The sequence below is a fragment of the Cydia amplana genome, chromosome 11, assembly GCF_948474715.1.
Source record: "Cydia amplana chromosome 11, ilCydAmpl1.1, whole genome shotgun sequence".
NCBI classification, from domain to species: domain Eukaryota; kingdom Metazoa; phylum Arthropoda; class Insecta; order Lepidoptera; family Tortricidae; genus Cydia; species Cydia amplana.
The window spans coordinates 15933155-15947419 of record NC_086079.1 but is presented as its reverse complement, the minus strand read 5'-3'; the positions used below and the strand labels follow the sequence as shown (position 1 = coordinate 15947419).

Genomic DNA, 14265 nt, shown 5'->3' with positions numbered 1-14265 from the left:
GGGCATAACCCAAAGAGTAAGGCCTATGTGATGGAAAAACAGAATAGCGGGGCGTCAGGGGACGGAGCCGATATGAATTGTTTGACTCCCCACTACGCTCAAAGCGAACCCACCTTTTTTCACATATCTCTAATCTGAGCCCGCCGCGGTGTCCGTTCCATGAATATTTTAACTGGACCGCCGAAAATACGCCACTCTTTCGTTTATTAATGTCACATCGGCCCCAAGGGAGTGACCTCTACGAACTAAATGGGATTTCATTTTCTAGTTCAAAAATCAAACGATTCTAGTGCGAGTGTCCGAGTCCCTCCGCTATTCGTTTCGGTTCGTTTAGGCGTTTCAGTAGGCGCGGATGGTGATGCATGATGGGTTTTTTTCCACCCTGTAAGTTTCATAGAGGTTTGGATTTGCATGAAAATATAAGGGTAGAAGCAGCGGGTTTCGTATTTTTTTCTTAAGATAATTACAAATTAAGTAAAAGGCCATTGACTAGTAAAACACCCTGTCATAAAAGGTAATATGAATTATTAAAGGCGATATTTTCTGGCAATATTTTAGCGGGAGTAGTACTGGACTCTATAGTTTTACGGTATACCCTCAGTAAGAAAATATAAAGGTACCTATATGTAAAGGTCCCAATCCACATTGCGCTTATATGAGGACTATTGCTTTTTTCTTCGCAGTTTAACTCTGGACTAGTTGTGGTATCAGCAATTGATGGGAAATTGTCCGGCAAGCAAAATAATTATAACTTTGGATGCGGGTAATTTTGATAATAGCAAATATCTACTAAACTAGACTTTCTATCCTAGCAACAGTAAGCAAGCTGCTTTGGTAAGCGCTGCAGGAGCGTAAGTGTTTTACAAAGTATGAACTGCTACTTGATTGTATATATTATATTCGCTATTTTCTACATTATCCCGCTTTCGAAGTTACCCCAATGCATTATTCAGGTATTTCTAGTTAAATAGTAGGTAGGTACCTAGTAGAATATACTCACCAACTGCTATAGTCGGGTCCGTGAATCCTGGCTCACATAATTGTTTCGCGGGGCGCGCATTTTTCCGTGAGATAATGCTATTAATCTCGTCGTAATGAAAATGTACCGTGTTGGCGTCGACGGCGAGCTAGGGTTGCTACTTCCGCTGTTTGATAAAAAAATACTAACATAAGAACATGAAACAACATGTAGGTATGTTGTACATGTGGTCCTAGGCATCTGTTGCGAATGCAAAGGATTAGTTCGATTCCAACCCTGGGCACTGGAGCCCTTGATCCCTTTTATATCGTATCTGTCTGTCTGCTTTAGTTTAAATGTATTTGAAAGTTTAAAGATAATACAAATATTTTACAGGAAATCTCGGTTGTATTCTTAAGGAGCCCGTGGTCTGCTTTGGCAACTTAATTCAAAGAATTGTCGCATGTAATTAGATAGGTTTCCTCTGCAATCTTCCCTTAGTATAATAATTTTAACCGTGTATAATAATGGTAACCTTAGTGTAATAATGTTAACCGTGTTTAGAGTTGTGCCGTTCTCGAAAACGTTTTCCATTTAGTATGTATAAGGTTCATGCTCGAAATCATTTCCCATAGTAAACGGAGAATGTTCTCGAGAACGATACAACTCTTGCCGTGTTCGTAATAAAGTTTCAAAAGCGCCAGCCCTGCGTCCAAGCAATGCATTAGGGAGCAATTTTCCCGGATGCCGTCACATTCGCTAGTGGGACTCAAAAATGGACCAATTACCGCGGTTTCACTGGCTTCACACAGTAAAACGGTTAGCGGGAGTCCTCCGAGCGTGATTTGCTGCATCGCAATGGAGCGGGGCTTCAATTAATTTCTATAAGTCAGAATTAAATATTTTTTTTTCGATTTCTGACAAAAAAAGTATTTTATCATTTAAACTGAAATTGAAATTGAAGTTTGGAAGATACAAGCCTTAACGCTATAAAGAGTCTAAAGAAAGAAGAAGGAGATATTAACTATATTTTTACAAACGCATTGAAATTAAACATACGGGTGCTAATAACTACCATCGCCCACACTGTTAACTGACAGTTCGTAAACCTTATTACTAAAGGCATAAGGTCCACTTTTGCACAGTTAAAAGAGTGTTGCTGTTCGTACCTACTCGGGATAATGCTACGGCAAGTCATGGTGCTGGTTTTTAGGGTCGCTACGCACACAGGCACCATATCTTGTTAGGTTCACAATTATGAAAATAACATTAAAAATAATTCAACATGTCACCAAAGCAACATAAACTAGCAAATCCTTGAATATTTATTTCAAGCGGCTTCTAGCTCGAGCCCTTAATTTATTCATCGTCGAAAATAGGGTCCGAATGGTCCAAAACAGTAACTAGTAGTCCATAGCTCGTAAAAGAGGACCCTTGTGGTCTTATACATAATTCATCTATGACTTGGCCCGCCGCGCCGCTACGGTAACAGATAAGAGATGGACAGAAAGAGCACAAGAAACATAAAATGTAACTAAAAAATAAGTGACTTCACAAAACAGTTTAAAATCATGTAATTGTATGGTCTTCATAAGCAATTCCATTTCACTAATAGTTGTTTCCGAGCATACATGCAAGAGTCACTGTCACTATAGAACTATACAATAATAGACTTACATACCTAATATATGATAACGTAGGCAACAACACACATCAGTGTTATTCTTTAAGGCGAACAAAAGTGATGTAGCGATACTTACAGCGCGATATAAACCTCGAATAGAATTTCTTGTATTCGATTTTAAGCTTCAAAATAAAATTCTTTGTAGATTCTTTGGTGGGTCTTATAAAAAAAAACTGAGCGTTTAATTTCTCAAGTGACAAATTTATTTTACTCTGTGTATCTGAATTAGTTCCACAAGAGTTATAGTCCCTTAAATTGAGGGTCCCGCATATTAACATACATATGGCCGGCATAGATTAGTTTTTATTAGATTTCCCACTATGATCTATAGAGATAAAACTGTTATCAAACTGTTATTACCATATCATAATTATGAATTTTGAATTTTCTGTGTAGGTAATAAAGCAACAGTACTATTTGTTAGCAGCTTTTGAATTCAGTATTTTAATTGTGAAATAAATACATATGTTGTTTAAACCAAAACTATGCATATAATATGGGCACATGGTAAGGTCAGCAAAAAGATCTCGTGTAAACACCGTCACCATATTATCGTCTTTAAATACGAATAATCTTACTTATTAATTGCAAGCCTTGTGACATCGATTTCGTTTGAAAAAAAAGACTCACTGTACGTACATTTTCCAAAAAAGTGTTGAGGCCTTCTAATATCTAATAGCTGGTCCTTATGGCATTTATGTCAAATATTATTTGACATTGTACGTGTATAAAATTGTTGTAGGTATTAAAATAAGCAAGCCGGTTATTAACCGTTTTTGGCAATGAAGTACATGATATTTATATTAACTCGTTAAAGACTTCAAAATACAGTTGTGTTCAGAAACCTGTCTCAATCAAATCTCAACCCAACCCCCCACTAAATACGGTCTTTTTCTGTCTGTGCAGATCCGCCCGAGATCACAATTCGGCCCCGCAACCTGCAGGTGCGCGCGAACGGCATCGCCGCTTTCTACTGTGCGGCGCGGGGTGACCCCGTGCCGAACATCCAGTGGAGAAAGAACGGGAAGCGAGTTTCAAGTGAGTGTACTTTCTTCAAATATGTTGTTTGTTATTTGTTTTAACGGGACTTATTAGCTTATAATTAAGGTAATCACTAATTAACTCCTACGTTTCGAGGACGGCATTGCCCCCGTGGCCTTGAAGAAAAGAGTGGCTAAAGTGGACATCAACATTTAGGTACTAGCTGTGCGAGTTTTTCGATTTATCCACACTTGTTCTTGTTTATCGGCTTGTACGTTTTACACACTAGTGATGTCACTCGATCGACACAAAACACTTTCAATGTTTGGTTTTTCAACCGGCAAGCCGTGAAAGTTTAAATTAATGTTGCTGGGATGTATTGGTAAACCACACAGAATGATATCTTGCAGACTGATATTGTTAATCTCGCGCAGCGGTCGGCAACAAGCGGCCCGCGAGCTTCCCTGGCTATTGTATGTAATATTGACAAACGACAATGTCTGATAAGTCTTAAATATTAACAAAGTGCGACCCGCGTCACCTTTGTTACTTGGCTGCTAAACGGCGTCGGGCAAGTAAAATTAGTTACCTACTCTTTCAAAATGTCAAAACAATAATCATCTGTATAAAGTTTGTATGAATAACGCCTTCAAAATGCTTTCTTTATTTAATTTCGCCATAACGAAATCCGCCGAAAGCGCAAAAATATGTAAAAGTACCTAAAAAAAACCATGTCCACCCAAACGTTTCTTTTATTAGCTAATGTGAAATAATTTATTTTGATTACAGTCCGATCCCTTTTTATGGAGGTTTTCGACCGTTAAAGGGTTTATGAGGATGCCTGTTGACAACTTAAGGGACTGCGGACTTGCCTTTAACGCATATTCGTCCGAGTAGGTACTTACATAGCGAAATATCGCTAAGGCGGTCGTCACACTGATGTGTGATGTAGGGGAAGTAAGTGCAGAAATGAATGCAGCATTATGTATAATGCACTTTTGGCTCAGGCAACGCCGCCGATTTTACCTTTACTTACACTAAGCTGATCTAATGGGAAAGGATCCGGGATAAGCAAGAGCTTTTCTCGTAGCTATGACATTATTAATTCAGCTTGGTCTGATCCATGGAACCATTGTGCCAAGCGGCATCGCCTGAGACAAAGTGCACACTCACTACACTTGCTTCCTCTGCTATAAGCGCCTCAACTCAAAATAGATGCACCATACAAAACCAGATTTTACTGCTGCGTGCTGCTACTTATTTGGAAAAATAGTATAACTGTAATTATACAGTATATTAAAACTATGATTTTATTTAAAAAAAATCGCAAAAATGTTTTGTTTTAGATAAAAGCTCGAATTTAACCATATCGCTATACAAATTAAAATCACCTTAAATTTGACCCGTATTTGAGCGCATTTGACATTATGTCGAAGTCGTTACTCGTTACGCATCACAGTTTTAAAGTATGTTTGAATCCTTTTTTCTATGTCAAATACATTTCACCGAAGTCTTTATGGATAAAGTACTCGTATTCGTGTCGTTTATCTAGATACTCTAAATCTAGATTTAACACAAGAAGAACCAGGTCGTTCATAGGAAGCTTACATTAAACCCCACGTATATTGTACAGCTCTGTAATTCTAAATTTTGCAATATGTTTGAGCTGGAGATAAGTCCCGCTGCGAGGTGTAGAATTCTCTACAATTCGCAAGTATGCCGTCAAATGGTAAAAGGCTGCAACTCAAAAAATCTTTTTTTGGAAAGAATGGTTTTTAAAGGTGTTTTGAACATGCCAACTTGATCTCAGTACAGGGGTGACATAGTCACTGTGTGACAATAAACCCCTTAAAAAAACAAAGAATAAAAAACATGTCAACTTTGGAATTAACAATAATTTATACTTAGCGTATTGCGAGTTTTACTTTTTCTCGAAGCGTGAATGCATCTTTCATTTAAAAATAATTAGGACTTTGACAGTTGACATTTTATATTTAACGTATCCTTACCGTCGGTAGGTATATGAGGTCAAAGAGGTAAAAAAAATATTTTGGTAAGTATTTTCAATATTGACGAACATATTCTTACCGCAAAATTATAGTTTCTTCGTTTTATATCTACAAGGGTGTATCACGACAGGATATTTATTTACAAAATTAAATAGTAGGTAACTGCAGTTACATTGCTTTAATAATACATTTTTGGTAACATAAATAAGACAGAAGCTGATCTGATTGGAATGGTTTGATGTACTGCAACCCAAAAAAGGAGTAAATCAAGTTACGGCCTTTCACCACTTGACGGCACCCACGTTAACCGTACCACGTACATTGTTACTCAAGTTTCTAAGATATATGTAGTACCAACATAATGAACTAGTACATTACCCGTACCTCACAAAAACGGGTCCCGACAAAGTTAGGGTAATACCGTTCGGATTCGAACTACATCATATCAATATTGCAAGACTTTAACAAATGTCAAACTTAATATCTAAATCTTGATTAAATTACCTTTTGCCATTTCTTACAGCAATGCGATCGGCTGCATTAAATAAATAAATAAAAATAAAAAAGCCTTTTATTTCTTGCATATTACAATGTCAAACATAAAAAATCTACAATACAATTTATTGAATTTTCTAATAGTCAGTTTTTAGTAATGTTTGGTCACTTATGTACATATTGTTATGTTTTTTTTTTACTAGGTGTATTTAGCAAGAACCCCTTCTCAGGTAAAGGCCTCCTCCAGAGTAAGCCAGTCGGATCTATCCGGTGCTTTTTGTATCCAGTTTGTCCCTGCGACCTTTACTATCTCGTCTGACCATCGTGTGTACGGTTTGCCGCTGTTACGCTTGTTACGCTGTTGATCGGCTGCATTACCGCACCAGTATTGCAGTGCGACATTACTGCCGAGAACATTACTGAAGCAACGTAAAAATTAATGGCCGCCCGGATTTATGACATTTACGGCTAATTTTATTGATTTGTGTTATTTTTACCCATATATTTTAACTCACCTTTTTATGCAGGGGACTATAGGTATTGGCTCGGATCATATATCGTTTGGATATTCAGTTATATCAGCCTGATAAGCAAGCCCTAAAAAACGTACGCCATTTCTAACGTCACTTTATCAAAAAACACGTCATAAATCCTTTCTCCCCGATAAAACGGCTAACAAAGAGCTACCCAGATTACGTGTTATGATGTCTATAATTTCGGGCCTGATTGAAATGTAAAACCCTCGGTTCGCCATAAATATCTGGTCCGGTAACGACATCTATAAGCCCGCGGGGCAATGAGCTGAGAAAACGAATCGACCGGCCACGCACGCTGTTCGTGCCTTTATGGCTTCGAGAGATGTTCTTCATTTCCGTGTCACCACTTTTTAAAATAAGTATGTCTCATTTCAAACATAGACACAGAGAACCATACTGGCTTTGTATTGCGCTATAGTTCGTTTTCGTTAGCATTAGAAAGAAGGTAAGCGATCTTGACATGTCTTTTAATTGAAAAACGCTGTTTAAAAATCAGTAACTTAATGAAAGCATAAGAATATAAATGATCGTATTAGATTCATAATTGTTACATATTTGCCGTGACTTATTTTTAAAACGTGTTTTTCTATAAAAAGACACAGCAAGATTGTTTACCTTATTTCTAATGCTAAAAAAACGAACTATAGTATTAAGGATGGATATCGTTTTTTTTATGTTCTTGTTTACTGAAAAATTTGGTTTGCCAGACTATCACTATTTACTAGTGTCCAACCGAGGCCAGATTTTTTGCCGAACCCGAAGGTTTGGTTTTTCTAAAACGGAACACATAATTTATGCCGAAATCGCCGAAACCGAAACTTCGGTCGGACACTAAGTACCTAAGTAGTATTTACTACTAGGCACAATGTGAAAAGACGAAAACTAATTTTGACTAATTGTTCATAAATCAATTTTAGCTCAATCTCGTTCTAACTAGGCAAAATCGCGTTTTGTATAAACCAGGACATATACAGATAGCGAAGCGAGGATAATTTATTTGTGTATTGTGTAATTTTTGAACGATTAGTGAAAAAAGACAGTTAAAACTAGTTTTTACTAGGACACTTCAAAGTCAAAACATCATCAAGGCCTTAAGGATAACCAAAGTTAACTGGAGAAAACCCCTTTTAAATAAAAACAGTTTTCACTGTTACATAATACATAACCGTTTCTCGTTAATGTTTACTAATAACACCACCATAGAGTTGGTAAAACGTGCACATCACTACTCCTCCAAATAGTTTCATCGCCTCCCATGAAAAATGCAATCTATTTCATCATTCCCGGGGTGAGTAATGCCGGCGATCACCTCGCCTATTTCATATTCCGTGCGCTTTGTCAAACTTCTCAGTTACTCTTGATTTGTCGGAAAAGTGCACGTTTAGAGAATCAAATGTGGAAAATGTGACGCCGACGGTTTAAAACTGTTAGGGAGCTATAGACTAGATATTATGATTATTTAGTGTTGAAAAGTTATTCAATTGAAACTTTCTCTAATAAAGTATCAATCCGACATTCAATTCGGAGGTCGCGGGTTCAAATACTGGCTCGTACCACTGAGTTTTTCATATATCATTTGATATTTACCACTAGCTTTTCGGTGAAGGAAAACAACGTGGGGAACCCTGCGAAGAAATTCAAAGGTATATGTGAAGTCCCCGATCCGCATTGGGCTAGCGTGGGGACTATAGCCCAAGCCTTCTAGCGCATGAAAGGAGGCCTGTGCCCAATAGTGTTACGTACATAGGCTGAAATTATTATTTTATTATTAATTATTAAAGTATCAACAAGTGTAAGTGTATATCGATATTCTAAAATAACATAAAATCTGATATAAACATTCAAGTAACATAGGTACATACATAGGATATTTCTGGTACGTTTTCGTCGCTGATTCTAGCAACGTAGTACCAGACAAGCATGTCGTTTTAAAATGAGAGCGTAACATCAATTGTCTGGTAGCGGCTTTTACAATACGTGTATGTACTAGACCTATTCCTCTCTCTATTTAGACTCTATCCTAAGTCAAACATTTCATAAATATTTTTCGTGAGACCCACTAGAATCATTCGACGCGGTCGTTTTAATTGCGTGATGGCATTTACTTTGTTACATACATAACTACCCAAATATTACTTTAATGTCATAAGTATATATGTAGGTACCTTCTTTACACATATAACATTTTGAATCGACAAGTTTTAAAACGCGCCTGTGCGCATCAAAATATTAATTAACCACAGTAAATTAGCCGAATAACTCAGCATTGAACGAACGTGTTACTAAATTTATTGTTGTACGCTAAATAATTACTATGCTAATGATTACATTAAATTATTAATATAGCGGACAGTTATGGATGGGGCTTTATTTAAAATAATTGCTACGATTATTCTTGCTCGGAGTGATTTTTAGTAAACGGTTGTTTTGTAAACTTAATTAGAGGAGACTTCGCTCAGGCATGGTTATATTTATAAACCTACCGTTTTATAAATGTAAGTTATGTGTATTATAATGTACTAATATAATTCAGTGTTATTTATATATTGTAGTCATATATCTTCTCATGTGTGACATTTATCCTACACTACCTAATACACTAAATAAATGCATAGTTATTTGTTGTACAAGGGGCAAAGTTGTTGATTAACTCGTCGTGCTAATATCATTGACATATTATCTTAAGACGGCCCGTCTTAAGGGCAATAATAATGGGGCCAGTACAGTGGTGTCACGCACACGAATTCGAATTTCGAACCGTGCAGTCTAACGCCACAACGCGATTGGTCGCGATTCGCCTCACGCACGCGATTGGTCGCAACTAGTTCCTTCTTTAGATATACAAGTATGTCAATGGCTAATATTGATACCACCCAGTATATTGAAAATCTTAAGCGCTGCGAGGGTTTCAAGGCACGAGGATCAAAGAAGCTTTGACACCGAATGAAACAACATTTGCAAATTTTACTAGCCCGATTATCTTACACCTACCTTTTTAGTATTTCTCTGTTTCCGCTACCCAAAGGTTGTCTGAAAGAGATCGCTCTTTAGCGATAAGACCGCCTGTTGTCTGCCTCTACATTTAATTTAATCAATTGTTCTTTTCTTTTGTATATTTTTCTGAGGTGTGCCAATAAAGAGTATTCTATCTATCTATCTTCACAAAGTAATTCTATATTTTTTGTTTTCCGTACTTTCTGGAATGCTGTCACACTGTGAATATTGTTAGATGACAGAGCGCCGTAAACTTATGGAAACCCGTCAAACTGTCTTTCATTCGAAAGTTACGACAACAGTTAATATTAAGTTACATTCGTTTTTTTGGCGTATGACGTAGACTTCTGAAAGTTTTGTTTTGTCGTGAGATAATACATGTTCTTTGATACCTATTTATCATCCTAGAGTTGACCCAGATATTTGTAATTTTTTGAAGTGAAAACTTCTTTAGCGGCACTGTGCACTTTTTGAGGTGGGGAAAAAATGTTAAACTCGCGACAGATCACGTGACCGTAAGACGGACACGTGACCTGATCGAAAAACTGTTACAATGTCATTGAGTTTTTCTTTATTGATTTAAATGCCATCTAGTGAGTTTCCCTCTAACTGGTATTAATATAACACGAGTACTAACACTGATGTGCTTAGGGGTTTCATGTAATGCGACGAAATAACGCTAGATGGCGTTAACCTCAATTAGTAGATACACTACTCCTTTTTAATCTTCTTATTTTACCTGTAGAGGGATCAAACTTCTTAAACTAAATTTTTGTCTACCAATGCCAATGTATTTCATAAAATCACGTAAAAAATGTCCTATTCCTACGCAAGCCGTAGGTACTCGTAGGTACCTATAACCCATGTAACACCCTACGTATACATACAACGTATGGCAAACAATTTCCACACGACTTTCCAAGAGCTGAGCAATAAAATCTCTGCGAACAAAGTCACTTCAAGATTGACAATCAGGAGACGCGTCGACGCGCCGCCGCCATGATGGATTACGCGCTAGTGTTACCAGGAGTTCGAATTTTAAGGGGCATATTTTTTTCATCTTAGAGTTGTCTCGGCTCACTAAGAAAGCCTTGTGTTCTCTTGTGACTCGGCAACCTGATTCCAAAATTTCACATAGGCACAAAAGCTTTGACTAATAAAATCTCTGCGAACTAATTTTTTTTTTCATATTATGTATTGCCTGTGCTTACGAATAAATTATATTCTATTCTATTCTATATTGTATATTATGTCACTTCGAGATTGAGTCCTTTTAGGAGACACTGGGATTTTATATTCCACACACGGCCAATATTTTAAGAGACACTAAGACATATATTTAGCCAGAAATGTTATTGTATGATTCACACCAGTTTAAATTCAATTATATTAATCTTAAACGATATATTATATATACTTTATGATTCTTAGATTGGTAGGTAATTAAAAATATTTTTCGGTCATTTACTGCACATCTATAATTGCGACGTTCACTTATAATTTAAAATTGTATCTCCGACACAATCCGACGCTTCCTTTTCATTATTATTTTAAAACTTGTATTTGTATTACTAATATAAATTGCAGTTGTATTAAAAAAAATTAACTTAAATAATAAAATTAAATATGTTGTTCACAAACACAATTGTTTCTAACTGCTGTTGCATTTCACGGACGTAATTTAAAAATTGCATTATAAGCTGTTAGCAATGAATTATTTTTCACAAGCTGCTTAGTTGGAAAAGGAGTCATTTTATATTATTTACATTACTCATCTTTCTCCGTGCACTCAAGAAGTAAAGTAACAAAAACTACGCGAAAAAAGGAAAAGGAAAGACTACAAGACGGCTGGCGTCGGAAAATGGATTACTCGTTAGTGCTAAGAATAGGAAGTGCCTTATTTCTTGTTGGGAAACTTATTGTTACATCAGTTATATGCAAATTTTAGAATGTTTTAGTACATGTAACATTCAAGTTGAGGTTGATTTTTTTTAAATAGACTGCGTCAATATTTTATATTTACTGCATACATTGTAGAAAGTTTTTATTAGGTACTTTCTTGAAAGCGACTTGGAGAGGAGAACACGCGGACTGTATAGACATTCGATAGCCTTTTTACCCAAGCTAAAACGGAGACCTCGATCAGTGACTAAAACTTATGTAGGCATTTCAAATTTCCTTACCTTACGTAGTTTAATTAAAAGCGTTACATAACAATGTTCAAGGATTAATTTAAAATATCTATACGATAACACTCCTACTTTTTAAGTAGATTTGTCCCTTCAATCTCCTAACGTATGGCAACCCTACGCGTGACGGAGGCGCGTGACGTAGATTGGCTACCATCTTCCCTACACATGCTCTGACATATACGAGTAGAAACTTGATATTTTTCAGAGTACCGCGCTTAAAATTCTTTTAAGACATCTTGTTAAATCTTTGCCCATTTTGTTGAGGTATATGGATTAAGGATAAATAAGACTCTTCGAATCGGATAATATAGGCCACCAAACGAAGGAATTACAACGGAAATAATACGTGTATAAGCAAATTTCGGCATAGTAAAATTTTATGTAGATTACTTATGTAATATAACATTTTTTGCTACGGGCCACCGTTTAAGAGTTATTTACGAAAAACTATAAAAAGGTACCGTAAAGTAATATAACTTATTTAGAATTTGATTGTAATTTCTCTGTTAGTAACAGTTAGGAAAGACCGAGTTAAGTTAAAACAGAGGTAACTTGAAATAACGTCAATTTGCGGTATCCATAACCATAATCATATTCATAATCGTCTTGAGGCAAGGATGCATATTGAAAGACCCGAGCGCGATGAGGCGCAGCTAATATCATTTTTACAGCTCGACAACAGATATAGGGTCTCAAAAAAGCAGTTGATTCAACTCACCTCTGTTTTAACTCACCTCGGTCTCCCCTAAATATCCCAAATTTTGTGTAATTAAAGGTATTCATTAGACACCTCTTCATAAAGGTGACATTCAGATGCCAACTGGTCATTTTATCAAGGAAATTAACAGTCTGTAACAGCCCCCGCGTCAAGGCCGCAGCAGTAATACCGCAGCAGTAAATCCCTGTTTTAGGCTACTAATGCATCGATTAAGCATTTAATTTACAATATATCTATTCCCACTATGTCTGGTTCCAAATCAACGACATTTTAATATGCAAAGACCAAGCACCTGAACTCAAATGCGGTCACACCTTTATAATTACCTACTTGTTGCTTCAGAAAACACTTCAAATACTTTTTCATTAAGCATCTCAAAAATTCATGGAACCAAAGTAGCTGTGTGAGGTAATAAAATGGAAATGTTTTTTGAATAAAAGCGAGAGACCGATTCTGTAAGAACAGTTTGATATGGTTTTCACCTCATTTTGACCATGACGTTGACATGACATTGAGCCGTGTCATCAGATCAGAGAAAGTAGGTACATTTTTTTTTCTAAATTTGGAATTTTTTTACGTTACTTCTACTGAGAATCACAAGCTCTTTCGATCCTAATAGAAGAAAAAAGGGTCACGAGATTTCTATTTTTATTTTGATACAATTTTTCGTAGACTTTGTATTGCGGTACCTAACGGAATGGAAGGAGACAAAATAGTTTGGAAAATTTGAGACACTTTCTTCTATTACAATCGAAGGAGCTCTTGATTCTGAGCAGAAATAAAATAAAAATCCCAAATTAAAAAAACGTATGGTGTGTACACTTTTACTTTAAATAAAATAATGGCTCTCACGGTCAAGGTCGTATCAAAATAAAATGAAAAATTTAATTAAATTCTATCAACTTATTACAGCATAATAGGCCTCTGAGTCTTAAGACAGTGCGGCTGGTATGAGGTTTTGTTCTTTTCATGCCATTGTGCCACGTTTCTATTGCGGTTATTTCTTGAGCAGGTTGCAGTCTTTGATTTTATTTTAATGTTGATGCTTTGTTACTGAGAACTCTGTAAGGTATTCATGTTCTATTGATGTTGGATGCGTATATTGCGTAGTAAACTTATAAGGTTTCACATGATTATTTTAAATTTTAACAAGCAGAAACATCTGCGAACGATGCTCTTAAGCTTAGAATAAATTTAAAAGTGGAAAAGATTACTTTCTTGGGTGAGTCTTGAACTCACGGCCTCTGGATCGATACTCCAGCGCTCTGCCGTCTGAGCCACCAAGACCTCATCCATAGCCAGCAAATCTATCCACCATATGGGTCAAGGGAAAGTTCAATTCAGTAATTATTCCACTTTTAAATTTGTTTCACATTATATTCGTAAGAACATGTGTAACACCCGTGAAGTTACAGTTGTCTCTGACCTACGGTGACCACTTACCCACAGGTCGGTTGTATGCTGGCTGACCATCGTTCTGAAAGAAAAAAAAGTTAGGTCCGAAAAAAGTTGTTTCCTGTACCGAACCGTTTTCTGAGATTCTTCGTCAACCAATCATTTTTGCATTTCCCGATATTAGAGGAGCTGCGCAAGTGTCGTTAACATCGTCACGCGTTTTAATACAATTTTCTTGTCGAGCGATTAGCAGTCTTATCTTCGAAGCGTTAAGTTCAAAATTATTTGATAGCGCGAAAATTG

The 14265-nt window shown here is 36.5% G+C and overlaps 1 protein-coding gene across 5 annotated transcripts in view; it reads left to right on the top strand.

Moving 5' to 3' along the window:
* Positions 1-14265, top strand: part of LOC134652059 (tyrosine-protein phosphatase Lar) — a 633608-nt gene that overhangs the window by 487173 nt on the left and 132170 nt on the right. For all 5 annotated transcript variants that reach the window (XM_063507207.1, XM_063507209.1, XM_063507205.1 and 2 more), the window contains one exon: positions 3549-3680. In XM_063507207.1, the coding sequence (XP_063363277.1) occupies positions 3549-3680 (132 nt within the window). The remainder of the gene's footprint in view (positions 1-3548; positions 3681-14265) is intronic.